Below are 23245 nucleotides of genomic sequence, written 5' to 3'. Positions count from 1 at the left end.
GCTCAGCCGCCCGCCGTAGTAGCTTGATTATTAAGTCAGACAATACAATTAAGTGACTTTCTTTTTGCGTAACGCTGTTATCATCCAGCATTGGCTCGTAGCTTTTAGCTACACGAATGTTTCGAATGATGATAATGATCAATAATGAATGCACTATGTTTGGTGACCACCGATAGCAGTCAGATTGAAAGCGTATGCTCTGCGCTATGGGTTCAGAGACGTTAGCTGCCAATGTTATTTTATTTGTTTGGAATGGAATAGTGTAACAACAAGAAATAGTTATGATTATTTATGCCGTTTTATTAGCCCATTACTGCTCGGTAAGGCTATTGCCGATTGTGGAAGCAAGACAAGCGAAGTATAACTTGTCAAGAAAAAGTAGCAGGAGATATATTTATGCGTTCGTTGATCTACGTTACGTATCGATACAGATGTCTTGCATCGACATCATTAAGCACAAACAGAGCGGCTATATTTTACAATATTATACGTTCATGCACTATAAACTGTGGGGAGGATCGATCAAAGCTTCTTTTCGGACGAATTACTTATATATACGTTACTTATAGGTGTACTGTCCTCTTAGGAAGAGCTTATGTCGTTCGTTTTTACGAAGCAGCTGTATACGTAAATAACTAATTATTCTCTGCGAAATGTGTTACCAGATAAATAGTGTTATTTGTGGAATCAATGTAAAATTTTTAAAAAAAAAGCCCATAAATGGCCTACAAAAGACTGACGTTTACTTGCAGAACCTAGATAGCCGCTTCTAAGCTAGCATACATATATACAAATGCGAAGACGTTACACTGTAGTCAACTGTTTTACTAGGCGATACGTAATACATTCGTTTGTAGTTAGCTGGTTGTTGGTGGTCTTTGGCCGATTCTCGGCCTGGGGTGCCCTTTAACGTTTGACTCTCGGGTCTGTCAGACATCACTATCACGGGAAGCCATGAAATGCGCTCGTTCGGCCTCGTAGCCCGCAAGCTCCATATGTCCATAATATATAATAGAATTTTTATACACAAATCCTCCTCTACCAAGACCTTAGGCGATCGGATGTCCTAAGTCAAGGTTGTCATCATAGAGACATACTTTCGTATTTCATCCTTTATGAACTAATCATTTACCAACTGCCTGTTGTTCCTTTCTCCAGTAGAATATAATGCCATAAAAACAACGAACAATGCAACACGCGAGACGGCAAGTTGAAACGTACGTCTCCAGCAAAGCTAAAACGATCGCTGAATGTATCGACAATTAATCATCAAACAAAGATAACACGATTCAATTCAACTGGGAGCCGCTGTCTTCACTTGTATGTTATATCACACAAAGAGCCACTTGTTCATTGTGCTAAATAACGTTAGGATGATGATCGACTGGCCGTGAACGCCTTATAAAACAGGGACGGGTAAACGTAACGTGACAGCGTGTCGCTAAAGAAGTGTCGGGCTGCCGTCTGAAGATCAAGCAGCCCTTGTACTGACGCTGCAGCTATTAACATCACCAAGTTTGCTCTGCCAATTGCCAGCTGGAACTTTGGTTGGTATTGCCTACAATTTTATTTCTACTGGTATGGCATTTGTTAATGCCAGGGGCTACGAATGAACCCAGATAGGTAGGTAGGTAGGTAGGTAGGTACCGGTGGTCGTATATACCATTATAGTGGTACAACTTAGTAACAACGATTATTAATAGCCGCGCTTCCTTAGTTAGATCAAAAACACTGGCTTGTATTAGATCAAACTCGCGCTGGATGACTTTTTTCCTTAGTTTTGTTTGTCTATTATAGTAAACGTATCAATGGACAGGTGTGCAATTATATCAAATTAGCTAATGATCGGACATGCATAGGTACGCGCTGACAAGCAGACCTGTTTGTCCGTCGCTCGGTTGCGTGAATAGCAAAACATTACGCCAGTCATGCAGAAAGGGAAAAGCTCACGGCTGAAAAGGATCAGGAGCGAATCATAATACACATAATGTTACCTGAGTGAACGCTGTATCAGTGTATGCAGTTTCAATAGTGCCTAATTCTTCTTAATGATTCCGGGTATTGTGTTGGGTTATGCCATTGAGTAGGCATAGCAGTAACGAACAATGATACGACGGCAATACAAGGTTAAGAATCTCGTACCTTCCTAGATAAATCGCGGTATATAGGAGTCATGCAGATAGATATGTTTTGACATAGATTCGTGTTTATTGCGTCTCTTCCATGACTAGAGTCTATAACAAGCAAGATATTGTCAGAGAGCCCTATAGGCGCAATAAACCTATACAAGTCGCGCTATATTCTTAAATATGAACTATTGTTTCATCCGTCGTAATAATATAGCATTATATAGAAACCGTTTCCTAAAGCTTGTTTTTAAGGCCCTTAAATAAACTTATGTATACCATAACTGTTATAGGCAGCTAAGTCGTTTTTCTATTTTAAGACATCCGCGTCACACAGCCAAAAGAAAAATTGAGAGCAGTCCAATTTATGCATTTTTTTTTCATAACTTGCACTTACTAATTACAGTCTAACAACAGCCATTGAAGCTCACTGAACAGAAACGTAAATGACAGCAAACTATTCATATTTAAAGGGGCAGCATTTGTGTCCCGTTAAATAGTTATCTGGGTTCAGAATCTACTCTAAGGTGTTCCAGCTCCACAAGATTTATGAGAACGAAAGACAAGTTCCGACAACTGTGAGCGGTCATAATGCGGTGGTAATGCACGCGTTGTCGTTTTTTTCCCAAAAATCTACAGTGATTTCGTTCGCTTCACGTGAGGTTATGGCCGAGGTATGTCCCTCTATCGATGGCTCAGTCCATGGGAGTGATACACAATTTCGAAGTTATTATATTTTGTACTAGCTTTAATCGTAGGCTGGTGTGGCAACACGTGTTCTTTAATAAATACGTGCCTAAAATAGCTCCTCAATATGACTCTCAGTATAACGCACGTGAACGAGCCTCCTCGCACGTCGATTGAGCTTAAACGCGAAAATAAAGTTCCCACAGGATTGAGTCCTCTGTGCGATGTAACCCACAAAAAAGCACGAATGCAAAACCTGTCTGTGCTTCTATTGCGGACCTACAAGACGTCGGACTTCACTGCAGCTAAATACATTTTGGTAATAATAAAAAAAGCATGTTTTCAACCTATAAGCATTAAAACATAAAGGTATAATCTTAAATTCGAATTAAGAAATATATTATTTATATCTAATTCAGTCACATTATCAAACTTTCTTCAATCAACGTCCGTTAATGCTTTGTTATGCTACTTACTACAAGCAAATTGGTCAGTTCCGCATTTCGGTGGCGGACAGCCCTGGTGCTCATCAATCCCGTCGTCACAGTCCTGCTGATGATCGCACACCCATCTCTGCGGTATACATTTGCCATCGGTACAGCGAAAGTGGTCCGCTGCGCATCCGTTCGATCGACCCATCTTGGGCTCCTCTAAAAGATAGAACATAATGCAATTAGAGATAACCGACATAACAATAATCTCATAAGAAATTAGCAGGACACTTAACAGACATGCGCGTGAATTATTTTCGATACGTTGACTATTGTAATTGATTATCATTGTTGTACTTTAAGGGGCTAGCTTACCCCTAAATTTTACAACGCAACCTTTCAACAACGAGTAATCTGAGCATGCTTGTTGGTAGGCTACAAACAGACGGAGGACGTAAATGTTACGTATCATACGGAAGCATGAAGGGTCAACTGACATTGTCTTTCTTTCTAGCGCTTATTTCCCTTTTTCCTGATGCTAACCCATGCTATTTCATCAGATCGGTGCATAGTAATCGTACATTGCTTGGACAACCCGAAAACGGATTGGTCGTTGGCCATTGTTACCAAACGGGCCGATTTCGTGACCACAATGTTTACTCTGAGGCCGACACGTACACGCTGATCACCACAGTTCCCGTTAGCTTGCCAAGATCTGGTCGCTGTTGTTACTGTTGCCACTTATAATTCTTTTGGTAAAAAATAGAAAAAAATCTATTCCGAGTATACTAACATTGCGCATTCAGTTCCATCGACTCCGCTGTTCTGCCTGATTCAAGGCGTCGTACAATAGCTGTTGCCCTATTTCATCTATCGGCTACTTTCGTGTCTTTCTGTCCATTGGTTATTTTCTTGCCTGTGTATATTTTTCTTATTTATTCCCACAGGACAAGATAATTCGTATATTTATTATAAATATTATATTGCTTTCGAAGTGATCAATATCATTTTGTAATCACTCCATCAGAAATGGACAAAGTAGCAGCCTAGTCGAAGGGTTCTGCATCGCCGCCGCAAGATACTATAGCCCTTGAGCGATACCCTGCTCTTCGTGGGACAGCTATAGCAATCTACGTTTAATTAGGCGCGTCGGAGATGGGGAATTGATTTTGCGCCATTTTCCTCGTCGGCTGAGCGCTAAACGAATACGTACAATTTACCGTGCACCTGCTCTGATTTCCCTGTAGTTGAACTGAAGCTGTAACCTCAGCTTTAGACTAGTAAGGGCGCAGGTGCTATTACTCAACGGCGTCCTCAGCCGCAAGGCTCAACAGTACATGTTGCCTCATGCACGAACCTTATTATCATGTCCGGTGCGAGGTCTAGTCAATCGTACACCTGAGTATCGCCGTTCGTGCGGCGAGGCATAGGATGATATCCTAGGTGAACACAGACATACGCGTGCGGTAAACAGCATTGACAGGACAACAGTTCCTGGTAAAATCTGCTACTGGGATCATTGATGCTGTTTCTGCCTGCCAGTGTGTCGGCCACCGGGAGCACTACTGCAGTGACGTTTCAATATAACAACATATACGTATACTAGGAAATACGAGATTGCAATGATGACGACGACAACGATGACGAAGTAAAGTCAGTCACCTTTCGTCTCTTGTGGCGCTGTGAACCGGCCGCAGACGCTGCCCCAGAGGCATAACTAATGATGCAGGAACAGCACAAACGTAAAATAAGGAATCGAGTGTGGGCACACAATCATGCTTGCGGACAGCGATAGCAAAAGTAAAAACAACGAGGACAGGATTATCGCAGATGAATTTGCATAAACAGAAGGTGGAAAGCAATTACAAAATCGTCGAGATCAAGAGGAAATGAAAAACAAGTGCCAATGTTTCGGTGGCAGGGTGGTAGGATGTTGATGATGATGTCGACCACAGGAGTAATGGTCGAATGATTTCATCGAAGTATTACAGCGAAGTAAGGTGGAAAATTCCATTGGGGTACTTTTGGATTGAGCGGTTGATCGAGCGGACTCAGAACTCTCGGTGTTTCTAACAAGCATTTCGCTAGTCAGTGTGATGCTACCGCAATTAGGTAAATAGAAAAAGTCTGCCCTTTCTTTAAAAGGCTGTTACTTTTACATGAGTGTTGGCATGCTGAAAAAACCAATCCCGTCCTCTAGCATACGGATAATATCGCACTTCAGTTAAGTACGCCATTACTATATGCATATATTACCGTGGTAGCGCAGGTAGGTTTTATCTACTGAACTCAGGAACACGTTCGATCCGGACATAGACACATTTTGTTCCGTACTAGCACGGGCCAGCTATCTGAAGTAATACTTACCGATTTAAATACTGAACTCAAAACGCGTGAAACATTATTTTTATCTAACAATTTAACTTAGCGGTGACAGAATGACGAAACCGATTATGTACATTATATACTCGAAATTCGGTTTACCTTATTTTATAGACAAACAGTGCGAGTTATGACAGAGGAAACATTTGACGGATACAATACCAATTAATCGATGTATAATTACTGCTCTTATTATGATGATTTGCCCGTCATAATAATAAAAATCGTCTGAGAACATCTGTTTATTTTGACCCGTCCTGCGAGCTCTCACTTATGTACAGGTTTCCTAGAATTTATCTATATTAGGATAGAAAAATATCTACACATATATCTTGGTAGAATAAAAAAAAAAAAGCATTAGATAGGCCTTGAGGCCTGAGAATTAAAAATTATTCAAGCAGTCACTTGCACTTGTAGGTACTGCATCCGCGTGGAATATATACCTTACATACCTTGCCCTACGTCTGCGTATCTAGCTAATCACTGTGACCTTTTTATACTTATATCAATACTATGTCACCACAAATTCTACTAGTACAGGACAAGCGAGTTCAAAATCCGTATGCACACGGCTGTTCTCCGTTGTTTCGTCGGATGATAGCTTTTCCACCTATCGTAATGTGTTTGCGTGCACGTCTTGTGGTACGCTTTACAGGTCTTTTTTTTTTATAAATCACAGGTTTTTTTTTAATAACGAAATTTCTCGCTGTGTATTTTAACGCTGTGTATTCGATAAACTTCTTCTGCTAGTACTTCAGGGGCAGCTGTCTACTCTGGCAACTGTCGTAGTGCTACAAAGAACGCCAACCAAGAAACAGTTTCAAATCCGTGCCGACTGCCAGGGCATCTCTTTTCAAAGGTTTCCTCCTGTATTCCGTTTTGGGATTCGTCTCCCACCTAGTTTTCCACGAACAATCAAACATTTATTGAAAGTAGCATTAAGTAAACAAATAAAAGACGATTGCTCACCTAATGGCCAGCGATTATCATTTAAATGCCAATTAATAACAGGTGGTCATGTTGTGACATCGACCTTCGTCGACAACACTCTATGGCTTCGTTCAAATCAAGGTATCGCCATTATGCATCTGCGAGCCACCATCAACCGAGCCTGAGTCTTCCTTTCGTAAGGGAAATGCTGTACTCACCTCTGCAGTCATTCGGTAGTAGCTGCAGCAGCCGCAACAATGACTACAACAACAATAACATTGGTAACAACAACAACCAGGCCAACAGCAGTAGAAATGTCAGCGAAAAATGGACATCGAGTTGCCATTTGAAGCAAAGAGAAAGAGAGACTTATGGGCGGGTGTAATTGTAGTCGGAACCAGGCCCAGTTGCATACGTTTTTTGACCCACGATCGCGATTGCCATTGTGATGAGATGACTCCTCCAAGAGTCGGCCCAGTCTTCGCCGCTTTTGTGACACATTGTAGCAAAGTTTGCTGCCATCAGCCAGGACGACTTACCGAACCCAGACGCCATCGAACGGCACCGAGATTATTTACGGCCAGAAGGTGGGAGAGAGATGGTAACCGCGGTGACACTAAGAGCTAAACGTGCAAGTGAGGCTAAAAAGCTCTCATTATTTTTATTATTCTTATTAATTACTTTTTTTTTTCACGATTTGTATTGTTATTACTATCTTAACTAAAGACACTTCGCTGCAAAGTTGCTATGAAATCGAAAAGAGCCTATTTAGTGTATCGTGAAAAGACGTAGACACTCACTGGTTTGCTGCCTGCCACTAAAACTATTCGTTCTGAAACCGCGAAGAAAAGTTAAGGGCCATTCGACCGAAGTATAGCAATAGTAGTGTCATACGGACAACAGGTCTATGATAGGAACTGAGAGCGTCACAGAGGAGGCTGCAGGGCTGGTGAGGTAGACGGGAACAAATTTCAAATAGTTGCTGCAATATATGACAATGGCCTGTCCTGAACGAACCGACGGGACAACAGTGCTGGAAAGGCTGGAAATTTAACGGTCAAATCATTGTTACGTTTGTGAATACTGCCAAAGCTCTTTGAATGCTGTAACCGTTTCAACCGTAAGATAATACTGACACGGCAAAGTTGGCAATATCGAACTGGCTTGGACAATTGCAGTGGTCAACAATGGCGATATTTCAAAATAGGTGCGATGCGCCAATGATGATTGAATCAAGACAAACCGATTGGTTGGTCGCGTCTCCGGTAACTTTTGCGTGTCCCTAAACGACTCTGTGGCACCAAATGTGATTCATCTATTTTGGCGTTTATCAACTACGTTGTAAAACTAAAACCTGCCGGGGAAATCGCTAATTAATCGTTTGGTATATATACGTGGTATTGTTTTGCGTTTCGTCGGCTTAGGCCATTGTTCTATTCGGGCTATGTCCTAGTTGATTTTGGTTTGGGCGTACATTCACCGTTAGCGGGATCTTGAAGTCTGCGCCTATTCGGAGATTTTTTGCTGTATAACACTGTTCAGATGGTCAGAGGGAACTTGAGATGTCGTATTCAACTAGCTCAATCGCACAAAAGGACATCTGTTCTTAACTAAAGAAAGCGTAAAACAATTCGACATAGAATGTGATGTTCCACAGAAGATTTAGGCAGCGTTACGTAAAAGGAATCGACTGTGCACGACGGCTACGGCACGAGACGATCACAGTAAATGGACCCGGAACATCACAGTAGATGTCGTAATTTATAATTCCAGTCCATGCGAATTTATATCACTTATATCGCTTTCTATGATAATGACGTAACGTTTACTAGCGACAATGGACGATTTAGCACAGGAATATTGTTCTTTTCTTCTTTGTTGTTGTTTTTTCCATAGTGTACCACAATACACTGTTGACTGATGTAGAATGAGTGTCGGATTTAGATTAGTGTTGATACTTTCCACAATAATTAAATCATTTACGGTACGTTAAACTCAGGCGCTGTCTATAACGTCGTTTCGCGTGTGGAAAAGCAAAAAGTTGCCTGTTTTGTAAAATGGCAGTAATGGCCATAGTGGTCCTAGTGAACCCGCCTTGTTCACCACTTCAGATTACCATACGATTCAGCTTCTAATCGACCGCATTGTATAGGGCTAATTTTGCTAATCGCAAATTGTTTCTTATTATCCATAATAGAGACAACCCTACTCCTTGATAATCTGCTTCCGTCGATTAGGGTATGCCTCATTTCCTGCATTTAATCCCAGTATTTGCATCAATGCTTGATAATAGTACCACGCAGCATTGCAAAAAAAGAAAACAAAAAAAAAGGTAAGCAACTGTGCAAGTCTACAAAATATCAGACGACAATTTTGCCCGAAAAAAGATACATGTCAACCAAGTGAAATCTTCATTTTCATTTGTCGCTGAATTGGCTTTCGTAATGCCCTCAATCGTCACGCCAAATTTTATGAAAGCGATAGTAGTTTTTACCAATTGGACCTTGTTCAGTACTTATTACCTCATTAATCTTAATTATTACCGTTTGTAAACGGGACAAAACAAAGGAACTGGTCGAAATACATTTTTGTTTTGGGACAGGTTACAAGAGTTTTTTTACGATATTTTGAACAAGTATCTAAGATAGTAATGCAGCATTATTTCCTGAAGGTTGACGCCTACATCTTATTAAGTTATCTTTATATTTCAAGTGCTATTTGCTTTAAACCAAATAGCGAAAAGGAACCACCCACTCCGAGAGGTACCACTCGCCAATCAGTGTGTGCATACAGTTTATCGAACAATAGGATGATACACGAGGACCTTTTCCATCAATATTTTCAGTTACACACGGTCTCCGCGATATAGAAATTTAGGCGAACTGTCGGTTGATTACTGAATGAGCCCATTATAACCAAGAGCCTAATAAGCAGACGATAAACGGATAAAACGGATTGCGTACAGCAGTTTATCGACCGACTCATTGTCCTAACTTGTCAGGTGACTCGTCATCTCCTTCTGCCTTTCTTCATACGTGATTCCGGGAGACCACCACGTCCTCGCTTCCATGACACCGCGTAAATAACATGGCTTGCCTACATCTGCTTAGTGTTTCGATTCGTAGAGGTATTAACCAACACAATAACAACAATAATGCTTGGTAATGAGCGACAGAAAGCGAGAAATAACAGACAGGAGGTAAAAACAGCATAAGTTGCACAAAATATGCCAATCCGAGTTATTATTACTTTGTTGCTATTGTTGCTGCTGCTGCTGGCCGCTTTTCTTGTCTACGCTATCACTCTCATCCAGTTCACCTCCGGCCTTTGACCTCGGGTTTCGTTTTGTGGTCACTGGTGACCATGTATAATAGTTTATGGCGTTGATAGTTCAGATGACCACTCGGTATCACTGGGGCTCCCCATCTACGAAAGTCGTAGCTAGGCAGCATCGCAAAGAGCGAGTCACCACCAAGACGGGAATCGGCCAGGTAAGTCGGCCCCGCCGCTGTGGCCGCTCAACCACATCAAACACGACAGCACTCACAGCAATGGCAACAACAACAGTAACAGCAACAATCGCAATAACATCGAAAAACACTTCATTTTCGTTTTCATTCCACTTCACGTAGTTATTATTATTATTATTATCATTCCTATTTTTATGATTGGTTTCATCGACGCAACAGCAGCAGAATCACGATCATCATCACTCGTGGCTTCACCACTGCCACTGCTGGCACTACACGATCCTTTTTCTCATAATCATTATTATTAATCTTATTTTCTGTCAGAGCTGCAGTCGTAGTTACTACCACTGCTACTGCCGTTGAATCTTCACCTTTTTCTTCATCGTCTATCCGACCCCACGATCGCTAACGCCACACGACCGCGTAGCACGATCAATGTAACCGTCTGCTAACACAAGCAACATTGCGTCCATCGGTGAAGCCTTGGCCCTAACCCCTTCCCCCAGCTTTTCGTCTTCTGCTGACCCAAATTTCCACCATCTACCGGACGACCGATGTTAGACGCTATCATGGTGCCGATGGCGTCAGCGACTGACTTTGACGTTGACGCCGACGATGGACCGATGGCCGTACAGATGGATAGATGAACGAAAAGTCGACAAAACTCCACGTCGAGGTTCCACGAGGAAATAACAACAATAATAACGGACAGTCACCGTACCAACAGAAGCGCCACGAACGGCAGAAACAGAATTAAATGGTGATGGCAGCTGCTACAGCTGTTCCAAAGGACTTGCTGTCACCGCTAGCAAGTTAGACAATGGTAGACGAGAAGAGAATGAAGTCGAGTTGAAGGTGATGACGAACGATCAAGTAGTGGTAGCGTTGCATTGACGTAGCTGTAGTAGTCGAAATGCTATGGCAATGGCAGCAGTGACGATTGTGCTTACCGTTCTGGAGAAGCGGACAGAGAGATAGGTCAGCCCGCCAGAATAGTATACCATCTCCACTAACGGTCGTAAACAGGGCGCGCTCCTAAAACAACTCTCCAGCTATTCAGCTACACAACGGAACCAGTAGTAGATGGATGCTGGTTCAAGAGACGCAAAGACTTTGCTATCATACAATTGCCGCTAACAGCAGCTAACAACCACCGCTGTATTGGATTGATGACAGAGGCGGCAGCGTCAGCGCCAACGTGAGCGTTAGCGCCCCCGTTTAGCTTTGGTACAACCGACAAATACTAAAGAAATAGCAGAAGAACAAAATCACGATACAGTAGCAACATATGCCCGCATACGTGTGTTTCATGGTCCTGCTGTTTTCGATGCCGGCGGTGTACTCCGCCGCCGTTGCTGTTATCGCTGCTGGGGCTCTTGTTAGTCAGTGCGGCTGCTGGTCCTCGTTGACTATTAAGATAGCGATTGCTTTTCCGTTTTGCTTTAGCAACGTCCCTCTGTACAGGTTATAGAAGAGCCTTTTTCCATCGATTCGTACGTTCATCTAAGCACTTTCACCTCTTAGATCGAGTTGCCTTTCATTGACATGTCCGCGTCAAATTCGGTTAACTACTTGGCAGAGCGTCGTGTAGGAAAGACGCCGTCTTTTTTGCTGTGCTGGACGGGCTCTTGTTAAAGCTGACATTTCTGCGAGTTTTCGTCAAAGAGAACTGATGCATAGTTGTCAACGGGGCAATTAAATACAGAGAGGGGAGAGGAAGATGACAATTTTAGGTTCGGATTTTAGGTAATATTTGTGTTGAAGGTAGCGGTAGGTCGCAATACATTACATTCGTCGCCGTACTGTTAGCAGCGTGTATTTCGCTCGATTTATACTATACATATTCTCTTGGCAAATCGATATATTCTCAAAGACGAGAGACCAATATCGAACAGTGTCTAAAGAACCACAATATGTTTGAACTATATAGAGGAGCTGCGAATGTTGGACACGTTCAGAGCTATCAGAGTTAGACGAGTACAACGCAAAAGAGTTCGATACAAACGTACGGGCCATTTATAAGCATTACTGTCTGTTACTGAAAATCATTATCATTACGTGCGTGTCCAGATAGCTCAAAATAATTTTTATCATTTGCCATCGCACAGATTAATCAATTCGTTCTCTGTCTGTCTATCCTGTAATTATTTTCTATTGTCCATGGGTACCCATATGACGCCCTCCTTACTGTTATCACCAGTCTTTCCACCAGTCGCGAATTTGACTCGCATCCGCCTGCACACAGGCACGCCGGCGCAATGGCTCTACACCTCAAACTCTCGTCTACATATGGCGTCGGTCTGCTTTCGGAACGACGTGTGCGTGGAAATTTGTTTCAAGCAAAAGGGTTTTTCTTTCTATCTCTGGCTTTGCGTTCTGACCAAGAAAGGGGCGTGTCGGTCGGTCGGTCGGTCGGTCGGTTGGCTGGCCGCTCGTCGTTGAGCCAATCGACAGCGGCAACGGCCACTGCTACCTCAGCAACCGCAAGGGAAAAAGAATTTGGCACAGATTTCCAACAAGCAAAGAAACAAACGGTCTGCGCTTCGTCTCTACTGCTACACTCTCTTAGCATAGAACTGCGCTGACCGATAGTGTCTTGGTACGAACGCTACCGCGGCAGTCGGTCGCATGCACCGCCGACGCGGGTTGGACCCCGTCTGGAACGCTGTTGGTGTGCGTAGACGAGTCAAGATGGCGCCGATCGTCACCCCTCGTCAAACCCGAAAAATCCAAGCTTCGGCGAAGCGTTTTCATCAACAAAGTAACAGCAAAAAAAAAAGCTCACCAACGCATTTACAAGCGTGGCCGGCCCCTTGTCTTTCTTCTTGCAAGTAGAGCAGCAATGGCAACGCTAGGGTTGATTTTTGGCACTCGTTAAAAATCGAGATCAATCCTAATACCTATCAAATGTGCTGAGCAGCAAAAACGTGTTCTTTTTATTTCGTAGTTGTAGTCATCGTAAAGAAGGTTTTTACTAGTTAGTTACACGACTCCTGACTGAAATTGTGCTTAAAGCCTTAGGTACTAGATGTATAACACAAAAATATTTCTAGTTATATGATTGCAGCACAGCAATATGCAAGAATAGAAGGAAATATCCAAGATTAAAGATTCACAGGTGTCGTTTATTGTGGTTAGAAGGAACACAAACCTATCTATTAGCTTAAGCATTTGATTAAATGCCTTTACTCGTGCTCTGCGAACATTGTTTTGCGAACAGGCAGCTAAAGACTAGACTCTTCATTCTGAACGTTCGATCTGTTGTTCTTCGGGCTTGCGTCGGTTAGCTGAGTCCTTTTATTCTATTTTGCCTCGAGCGTTTTCTCGACTAGGCCTATTCCTCTGATGTATACATCCGATGCGAAGTCACACCTACTTGGTTTGAGTCGTAAAAATTGCGGCTGAAGTAGGGTGTTGTTATGGTGGATAGATTGTTTGACTTCAACGGTGCGTGGTGGTATGGGTTCGAATCCGGACGTAAACGGGCTTTGTTCCGTGTTGGGAGTTGGCCGTATTGATCGAATGGAAAATGGCGATATCGAACGTAAAACGCGAAACTTTTTTAGTACAAAATGTCGATAGCGAATTCATTATCTGAAGGGATTTCTAATCGTCACATGACTAGGAAGATGTACATAATTATAATCCGCTATTTTTCTGGTTCGTCCCTTTCAGGCCTTTGCGTCAACTGTTACGCGGTGGTGCGAAATGACAATGCAACCTGACGTCCACTTCATCGTCACCTATAAAAATACGTGATATCGCTGTCGTCATTGTCTCATTCCGACCACAAGGTACGTTACAGTTGAAGCTGGTAGCAGCAGGCTGTAGCAACTTAGATCGTTACGGGTTACGAGCGATTAGCGTCTATTTGCAGGTCGGCAATTATTGCCACAGTCGTATGCGCTGGGCTTTTATTTTTTGCCGTTGGGGTCTTGGGTTTTTATCCATAGTACGTATGACACTTCATTGTAATAAAGATCTAATCACCCTTCTTCCAACTGAAGCCCCAGTTACACGCAATCATGCTGCATTATTAATACTCGTTGTTAGCGTCACCATCAGCAATTCAATAGTTATTATCAATCATAAAAGCTATTGTCTGTTTTAATCAGGGGGCAATTTTATGCTAAGTTTCAGACCAGGACATCACGTCCACTGTCAATAAAATACTAAGAAGTCAATATAAATCTAGAGAATCATTGATTGGCGTTATCATTTTCCAAAAATAGATAAAGCTATTTGTCACGAAATTCTATATTTGCTTCGAAAATATACTTTTAGTTATAACCATTACGTTGTTATCGATAGCCATCGTCAGTTCATGATCCTGTTACTTCGGTAAAAGCGTGAAAACAGCGTGGCACTGCCAACCCAACCCGTAAGCGCAAGTTTTCGCAAGGCCAAACCCCGAAATGTCAAAATGATCATTGAAATCATGATGACGAGAATCTACGGCGACTGCTGATGCTGATGCTGATGATGAGGTGAATGATTTTGTAATCATAATAAATCACAGTTGCGGTAACGGCGTATTAGAGTCAATAATGGCGATGATGATTCTGCTGGCGCTGATGGCGAAGGTAAAGCAAGGCACCAGTTGAGCCAATATGAAGTTGGCCGGTTCGTAGGGGGATACCGCGGCGATTTCGTTGACAAAGGCCTTCCGGCGAGCTGAACTGTAACATCAGCGGAGTCATCACTAGCCAATAGCTTATCCATCTAGCCAGTTAGTCATTCATAGTGGTGCCATCATTTAATTCGAGTCGCAGTTGAACATCAGTGACCACCGTTCCATAATCGTATAAGCAGACATTACGAGGACAAATGGATGGGGGCCACACTCACAAAACCCCTCGCTGTAACGGTTATAGCATCGATCGCCTGTGGGACAGATGACGTTGAGCTATGGTTCAACATCATAAAGAACCTGAACCACGAATGTAGTAATGAACAGTAACGAATGATTGTCCCAATCATTTACGCGCACATAAAGAATATAAAGTGTTCTTATGAGAACGACTATAGGAAACAATTATAGCTAAAATGCTTGTTCAGTATGTTGCACACATGAATGAGGAACAGATAAAGGGTCGAGCGGTAGAACGACGCCATTGAGAACGCAATGCAAATGACGCCGGCACCAACAAAATGGCAAACTCCCGCAAGATTCAGGTAGAACGGTTCTACTAGCGTTCCGATGTATGGTTTTACTTTCGGTTGATGGCGCTTGATTTAAGTGAGCATCTGAGTAAGCTCATCAGTATTAGTAAGTGACACATTTCACTGTAATCCCCGTCTGATTGAGCAGGCTTTCGTCAAATCAGTAACGAGCAACGCCGGTGCAACGTTATCATGCAATGTCAGTCAGTCAGTCAGTCAGTCAGTCAGTCAGGCTGAAACTATTGGTAATTTTCTGGGCATCACAGTTTGGCATGTACATTCCTCCGAACGATAAAAGATAGACATTTACTGAAAGCATCTTCTCAATTTTGAAATTTCTCATTTTACCAAACTACTAGAAGCCTTTTTTAACATTCTATTCTCGCATGCAGACCATGAACGATACATCCCAATTAAATCATTTAATGGACAATCAGAGTATAGCAAAAATTACGTTCATAAATAACCGGCGGTTGCGAGCAAGCAATGCTTGCGCAACCCCAACGGTCGCATTCTTATGACCTTTGTCATCATTATGTCGAACGCCTCGCTCGAAGCTGTTGGGGAGTTCTTTTTCGGCGCTGGAAAAGGTCGTTTCTCGTTCGCCCAAAATAGTGTTCCGTGGAACCGCTCCAGAAACACGGGATACGAGTCGATTAAAATTTACAATAGAACTATTCGCATCGAATGGCTACATTAAAGAGAAACTAAAACAACAGCAGCAGAAAGTATAGCAGACAGAGTGGCTGATAGAATTTACGCCGTTTCTTTTGCAGCCCGACGTGAGCACTGTCGTTCATTATTACTGACTAGCGATGGGTAGTATGTATACGCGTTGAAAACTTTGATGCTACGACGTTTGGCTGGGCTGAAAGTGGGTCGTGCCGTAGACAGCTCTTCGCCCCGAACGAGAACAGGCAGCGATAGAGTAGCATTCGGAATATATTTTGCTTATGCTTTCGCTAAGTTCAACTGACGTATATAAAGTTCCTTTTTATTCTTTATATCGCAAAACTCAGGCAAAACCGTATTCCGCGTCCACAAATTGTATCCTTTGTTCTGTCAACGGACCACGGCGCTTATGTGCAACGAAGCTTGGGAGAGAAGCGAAATCACTAGAGGTATTGGAAGGTATTGCAAACGGGACAGAAGAAGCTGCGTCCAAATACTCAAAGTGTGAAACGTAAGTATAAACACAATGCAAAAATGCTGCCACTTCATGTTACACACTAAAAATCTGTGCTTTAGACTCAGTGAAGCAATTGATAAGAAGAGGAGAAACGAAGATTAACATTGCCGATAATGAAGAGAGCAACATTGCATCGCTATCATTCGGCTCTGCACTAATCTTCTAAAGCTTATAGCCACTATCGATTCCATCTTTAAATGGTGCCTGTAGCTATAGATAGTGTTCCAAGGATCTTTGGAGAATTTGTTCAGGATGTGGTCTCTATGTAGATCTTCTGGCACACAAAGGAAACGTGCACTTCCAGTGTCAGCTAGGCGACATAGAAAAATAAAAACCATATTATGTCCAAGAACGACGAAACAATCCATTTAAAAATCTTTACTCTTGATGTATCTCTGAAAATAGTTAGAATTTCATAGATTGAGCTCCCACTCCTGCCGTCGCAGTTAATAAAAACGTTTTTATAATACTATTTTGTTTACATCTTTTAGACCTATATATATATAGGGGTCGTGTACGTGGCTATGGTGCTCTTCTTAGGTATTCCATTAATACAATCTCAAATGGAATCAACTCGCTAACGAGACTGGATTGAGCACGGGTGTCTGCTCAGCGGGACGTATCGGGACACAAACTTACCTGAAAACACAACACAAAGATGAAAAATGAATATGATGTTATTTTTGGTCACGTTATTAATAAAGCCACCATCACTAGTACGACTCTATATAACTGTATCTTACGTAATATTCTTAACATTTTGAGGACTAATCGCTCTCTTTTTTTTTACAGATTATGTTTCTACTTTCAGCTGTACAGTTAGTTACCTGCCCATACGACGATTTGTTAAACTTGGCTAACATGGTCTCGCGTACTGAACGTTAATATGGGTTCATCTTGGCGCCATCTTGGAGTTCAGCGACATCTGGTGTGCAGGGTTTCAAGAGTACGAAATAATAAAAAACAACGAAATGAACGGGCAGCACCTCGTTGCGCTAAATCAGACTCAGAAAAAATTAGCACGAGTAGACAGCTATTGAACTAACAACAAGAGCGGCGACGGCGACGGCGACGGCGACGGCGACGGCATAAATTATGAAAAACGTAAATTTCAGTCTCCCAGCATTAGAGAATGCCGCGGTGCCGCCCATACGTCCAAGATCATTGACACAGGTGTTATTTCCTGTCACTCAATCACTTCTAAGCAGCAGCAAACGACGAATGATACGAGAAGAAGACGAAATAGGCTTCGCTGTGTCTGTCCAGGCATCGCACAAAGATAGCTCTGCTTCACTGTTACTCTTGATTGTCTGGCTGGCGACATATGTCGCACGCACACCTAGTATTAGCAAGAGCGTTTGTACCGATTTCTTTTAACTGTTGCCGAATTTGTAAACTAATCATAGAGCCCTGTATGCATACGGCGCCTACGGAACTCGCAAAACCTTCGAGAAAGAGAGACAATGAACGCTCGCAGCAACAATTTTATCTACTACGAAGTCGAATATTAATTTTAATGTTCTTAGTAAACAGGTGGCGGTTTGACGTAGCGAAGGTCACCATCGTAGCCTTATGCAGAAACTTTCCACGGGATCGATGCTGGGGGCAGCGTAACAGTAGGCGTAATCCTTGAGCGAACAATTTCTCGATCACCACCTGTCATAGCTAACGAATCAGTGTCACTGATTGTACTGCATGTATACCAATCATTCATGGCTGTATGCTGACTTCTACGGTAAACTTCATCCAGTTCTTGCTGAAGTTGATAAGCCAGCTTAACGATATATACATGCATATACGTGCTAAGCATATGCACACCATAATGCGGGTTGTTCGAGACGACAACGTATTATAACCATTTGAATTTGATATCAATACCTTTGCTCGAAGTCGTCTCTTCCTAGAAAAAAAAAAAACATCTCCGCAACTATGCGCATACCGTAAAAGTGCATAAACTAACCATTGCGTTATTATTCAAAATAAGTGTGCCTAGGCAGAATACGTATTATACGTCCTTCTCAAGCATCCTGTAGAGCTGCAAACGGCTCAATTATCCGAATCGAAAAGTTGTAACAGATCTACAGTAAAAACTTCTTTGGCTCTGAGTCATCGTAAAAACGTCCACTGTTATTACTGTATCATGGTAACATCTAACAAGTAACGTGAAACGCAAGACTTACGTTTCCTGTAACGCCGCTCTCAGGTCATCAGTCAACCGGTAAACTAACAGGAATGCTATTTGTCTAGGAACAGCAACAGCAATTAGGACGTATATATACATATATAATGTGGGCCTATGAGTGCCATCCTTTCAGAAATGCCAGCAACGGTTCATATACGGAACGTTTCGTTCTCATGAACAAAATTCTGCCGCGTGATGCAATGAAAAGCCCCCTGTGTTTTTGCGTCGCGGACGCGTTGACGCCAATAACGTTGATAATAAATGCCAATGAATAAGGCAGTCATCGGAATACTATTGATCGCTATATTCTAAGATCGTGCGCTACACACTAACAAGGAAGTGGTAATAACCGTTACTAATCACAATGTAATAGTAAGTAACATAATATATATAAATTAATATAACGTAAATAAATTCATATATGTGAAGTTTAGCTGCAAGTGCTATACAGGTACTACCAGTAGTCTTCTACGTCAGTTGTTGTTCTTTTTTATTCTAGAATTACGTGAAGTACTTCTATGGATGGCATAAGGCCAAACAGGTTCTCTTCAGTTTTTCAGTATGGATAGAAATAATACAACACAAGGAATGAGTTAAAGCAGATTCGCTAAATACCGCTCAAGGCCATTCGCTAAAGGCCTTTGGTGACCTATGACTATACATTACATATCTTGCTAACTAGAAATAAATGGAAGGGATACAAGGAGCGTTTCTTATTAGATACTTCGATGCTGTTGTTCTGTCGAATAGAACTAGCTGGTTTGTGCGTCTCATAAGCGTAACGTTAAGATCAGGCTAGCCAATTCATGAAGCGGGATGTGTACATATAGCCAAGAGCGTTTACCTAGCTATACAAGCAAAACTGAGACCGTCTGCGGGGTACGGGCTGAGAGATGAAGTTTAGATCAGAGAGCGGCCTATCTCGCATCGTTTCGAAGTCTACAAAGTTAAACGGATAGCGTAGCTGTTCATCGTTCTCACTAGACAGTAAGTTCGGGTCGTCTGTGCAACGTGCGGAAACGTCTATTGCAAGCTAACTAGTACTCTGTGTGTTCTTCAACATAAAGTCACAGAATGGTCAACCCTTCTTGTTGTAGTTCGCGAGAATCTCACGGATTCTCTCAAACGTTGCTTTTCTGCCATAACTCATGTTAATTGCTTCATCAGCGACGGGTACGAGACAACTCTCCGGTTTTCGTTCAAGTTATCATTATGCCAAACGAATGGAGTAAACATAGATTGCCTGTGTTCCATCGTATCGTTGTGATCCTTTCCTCGCACATTCTCTAAGCATTCTAAACTAAATTTACATTATAAATAAAACCTCAACCGCGGACAAAGTAAAAACGACAAATAAATTGATTGACAACAGATATCGATTGGCCTAAATGCCAGCGGTCCTACATTTTTAAAGTGGTAGTCGCTTATTCATAGAAATAGTTAATAAGAGTAACCAGTAACAGACAAATAAAAACCATCTAAAATGAAGGAAAATTTCTACTATATATTCAACCAAATCAATTATACACTATAGCACAATGCGTCCCAGCACTGACATTGCAGACTCTCCTGAATTTCTTATCATTGTCCCCGCTATCATAGAACGCTCAAAATAACATTCAAGATCGGTTATCTCCAGGAAGAAATGCACGATAAGCGTAATGCCACCAATGACATGAACAAGGCTATGTTTTGCATTATTACAAATACTCAGTATTTTCGTCTACGACAAATACGACCCTGGCTATCCCCTGTTGACTTCGTCGGGTTTGGTTATTTCGTTTACCTTTCACATATCAGCTGTCCTCTGTGTCCTTTTGTGATACTGCTGGCTGCAATGCAACATGCAATCAATCGTGGCCAAAAAGCTACGATCTGCCACAACCTAGATCTTTCATATCAGTCTGCCCTATCACCGCGACGCCTATGTTGCGCTAACATTTTCGAGTGAACAGACAAATATACGGATGCTGTCAGTCCTAACCCGTTTTCGAACCTCTCCGCTAGTCTTTGCGACTGATCGTACTGCGCTCGATTACCTTCTCTCAGCCGCGTAGTTACACCTTAACAATACATTGACGCTGTTGCAGAGAGAAGAGGCCCAACCGGTCGGAGTTTGGCGATTGTACGAGACTTTTCGGTTAATCTCAATGGTACCATGTAACTAGTGCCATCACCACTACCATGTAACTAACAGTGTCAGCTAGTTAACGTATAGTGTCGGTCAGTAGGGGCGCAACTGCAGCTCTGACACGGTGGATAAAAAGCGTTACTTTATCAAAGCTTTTTGGTTTTCGTTGGAAGACATCAGAGGTTGAATAACGATTCTCATTTTTACAACAAGTCTGCTATGTGTAGATGTTTCTTTATGATTTTTTATGTGTTAGCTTACTACAATGTACGTGTTTTTGTCGATATAAGATTTGTACCTGATGATGGATTTTTGCCTTTCAATGATACTTGTGCTATATAACAACAATGTATGGTACCTTGAAAAGCTCACATAATCTGCATACTCAGCCTTCCCGCTATGATTACGTTACCTGTTTGAGTATTTATCATATACACACACAAAAAAAGAATCTTGCGTTGTCTTCTTAGAAGGACGAACAATGACTTTGTGCAGTTCCACAAAACCCCGGCCCGGAATTCATTTCGGCTTTTGTCCAGATTACGGGAACCATTTTGACCATTCGTCGGACCTCCATTTCGGTTACTTCCTCTAACGATTTGGTTATTTCTTCAAACCGATTTTTACAAATACGCGCTCGTTCGTTCCGAAGCTCTTCGGTCTGGTTAACATAACTCTTAGCGAATCGTTCGGTCATCCACGTCGGCTGGTTGCTTGACAGCAGCATGTTCAAGCTCTAGTGCGTCACCTGCGGCGTCATGGAAGTCTATTGCTAATCCTTGCAAGCTTCAATGGTTTACGACGTGGGCCAATCTGTCGTAGTAGAAGCCTAACGGTAGCTCGATAGGTCTTGTGTCTCACCATGTCAGAGACACACATACATAACAGTGCGGACTTGTATCGTTTTGCATAGAAGCGTGGTTAAATTTGTATCTGGCTTCCGGCAACCTTTGCAGTTGTGTGTCGATTTTCTTTACTATCGCTTGGCTGTATGGTGCGGTCGGGTTCGTATCGAGTCATCAAGAGCTTCGCCGAAGCTATCCGCTTTGAAGCAGCGTCGTTGATGACTACAGTGACAGCGGCGGCTTGACTGCATAACGTGATCCATATCGGGTCGCCATCACCAGCCAACGAAACGCGTTGGCTAACGTCTTTTTGTTACAGTCAACCAAAGCACTCCAATGCCGTTGTTGCCAGTTTTGTTCTGTCGTCGAACGTGAGTCGAGAACCTATTCCGGCTTCTCGAACTTTGGCGGCGACAAACAGTTCCAGTGGAAGTAGCAAGATGACAACGCTAAAAACGAACTCATCTGAGTCACCAGGCCCCCTGGCGCACACATCATAATTCGCCAGAAGAACAGGAAAAATGATGCAAACTACGTCGGCGTCAGGGGTTGCGAGAAGCTCCGACTTGCGCATAATAATAAAAATAGTAATTTTATTAAAGGTGTGCTTATTTTCGAAGATGCCGGTCGTTAATCAAACGTCACTTACGCCCAACACGGATCTCTGATATTTAACGAGCCACACGAATGAACTTCGGCGTATTACGTTAGACAACTGTTGAATAACAACCTTGTGAATGATATGTCTGCTCGGGTATACTACTTTGCGGCAACTACACTAATAGGGCTACATGTTAGCAGCTAAACTAGCTAGAGCGAGTATGCCCATCCTCGTGTAGACATGTTGTGTATCTGCTCTCATTCTTCAGTAAAATTCAATGATCGGTTCTAATTTTTGAATACTATATTATTCCTTGTTTTTCGCACTCAAACGGAAAGCACGCGTAGGCGTACCTGCACGATGTAAATGCTTCTTATTCGTTTGTTTTTTTATATTTAGTTGCTATAATCTGTTTCACAGCGATAGTGACGAATTTGATCGATTTATCTAGCTTCATAGTACTAATATATGCAGAGGGGGCTACAAGCGGACTACCCTGAAAACTTACGACTGGGTTTGACGCGAAGCAGTTACTGCCTTGCTGGGGGCGAAGGTTTTTAAATTATCGACATAAAATTTTCGTTATTTCATAGTCTTCCTTCTATAGACTACATTTGATAACATTCTAGTACGCATTCATAGGGCAGACAATCGAAACAGAATACGATCGTGGGTTTTAATAACAATAACAGTAAAAATGACGGCGATGTATTTACGGTTTTCTCAAAAGGGGGACAGTATTAGCAAGTAAAAGTAACTTTTGCGGTTTGGTAACATCCGTTTGTACGCGTTCTCCCTTTCTTTCTATCGCCATCAACGACAGATGCTTGCGGATTTAATTCTAGGCAATTTCATTCTAGGCGGAACAAGCCATTACAGACGATATTGTTACGTAATAGTACTATGGATAATTTTATCCAGTCGAGTATAGAGTTCGAACTATTCGCTGAATACGGGGGCAGCGTGGGTCTATATGAAACTAGTCCAGAATCAATAGCAAAACTAGTAGAGGTCCAGTTGAAAAAACAGCTCGCCACTGAAAGAACCTCAACGTATCATTAGCGTCCAAGAATAAAGAAGAAAAAACTCTGGCTTGTCCAACCTGTAT

At 42.3% G+C, this 23245-nt stretch overlaps 1 protein-coding gene and 2 long non-coding RNA genes across 6 annotated transcripts in view; 1 reads left to right on the top strand and 2 right to left on the bottom strand.

Annotated features, from left to right (window-relative positions):
• The window catches only part of mgl (low-density lipoprotein receptor-related protein megalin), a 95295-nt gene that overhangs the window by 29759 nt on the left and 42291 nt on the right, over nt 1-23245 (bottom strand). For all 4 annotated transcript variants that reach the window (XR_015317912.1, XM_022815051.2, XM_022815053.2 and 1 more), the window contains exon 2: nt 3290-3463. Coding sequence is in view for 3 of the 4 variants with exons in the window: in XM_022815051.2 (XP_022670786.1) it covers nt 3290-3463 (174 nt within the window). In the remaining variant the exon portion in view is untranslated. The remainder of the gene's footprint in view (nt 1-3289; nt 3464-23245) is intronic.
• LOC147754511 (uncharacterized) overlaps nt 8297-23245 on the bottom strand; it is a 30719-nt gene continuing 15770 nt past the window's right edge. Inside the window, exon 2 of the long non-coding RNA XR_015317913.1 lies at nt 8297-17017. This is a non-coding gene — a long non-coding RNA (uncharacterized LOC147754511). The remainder of the gene's footprint in view (nt 17018-23245) is intronic.
• On the top strand, nt 13717-18979 carry LOC147754512 (uncharacterized). Its single transcript, XR_015317914.1, has 3 exons — nt 13717-13820; nt 16209-16372; nt 17171-18979. It is a non-coding gene; the product is annotated as an uncharacterized LOC147754512 (long non-coding RNA).

This window comes from Varroa destructor, unplaced genomic scaffold (genome assembly GCF_002443255.2).
Source record: "Varroa destructor unplaced genomic scaffold, Vdes_3.0 BEIS01000007.1, whole genome shotgun sequence".
Classification (NCBI taxonomy): domain Eukaryota; kingdom Metazoa; phylum Arthropoda; class Arachnida; order Mesostigmata; family Varroidae; genus Varroa; species Varroa destructor.
Note: the sequence above shows the minus strand (reverse complement) of the source record. Positions and strands in the feature narration are given on the sequence as shown.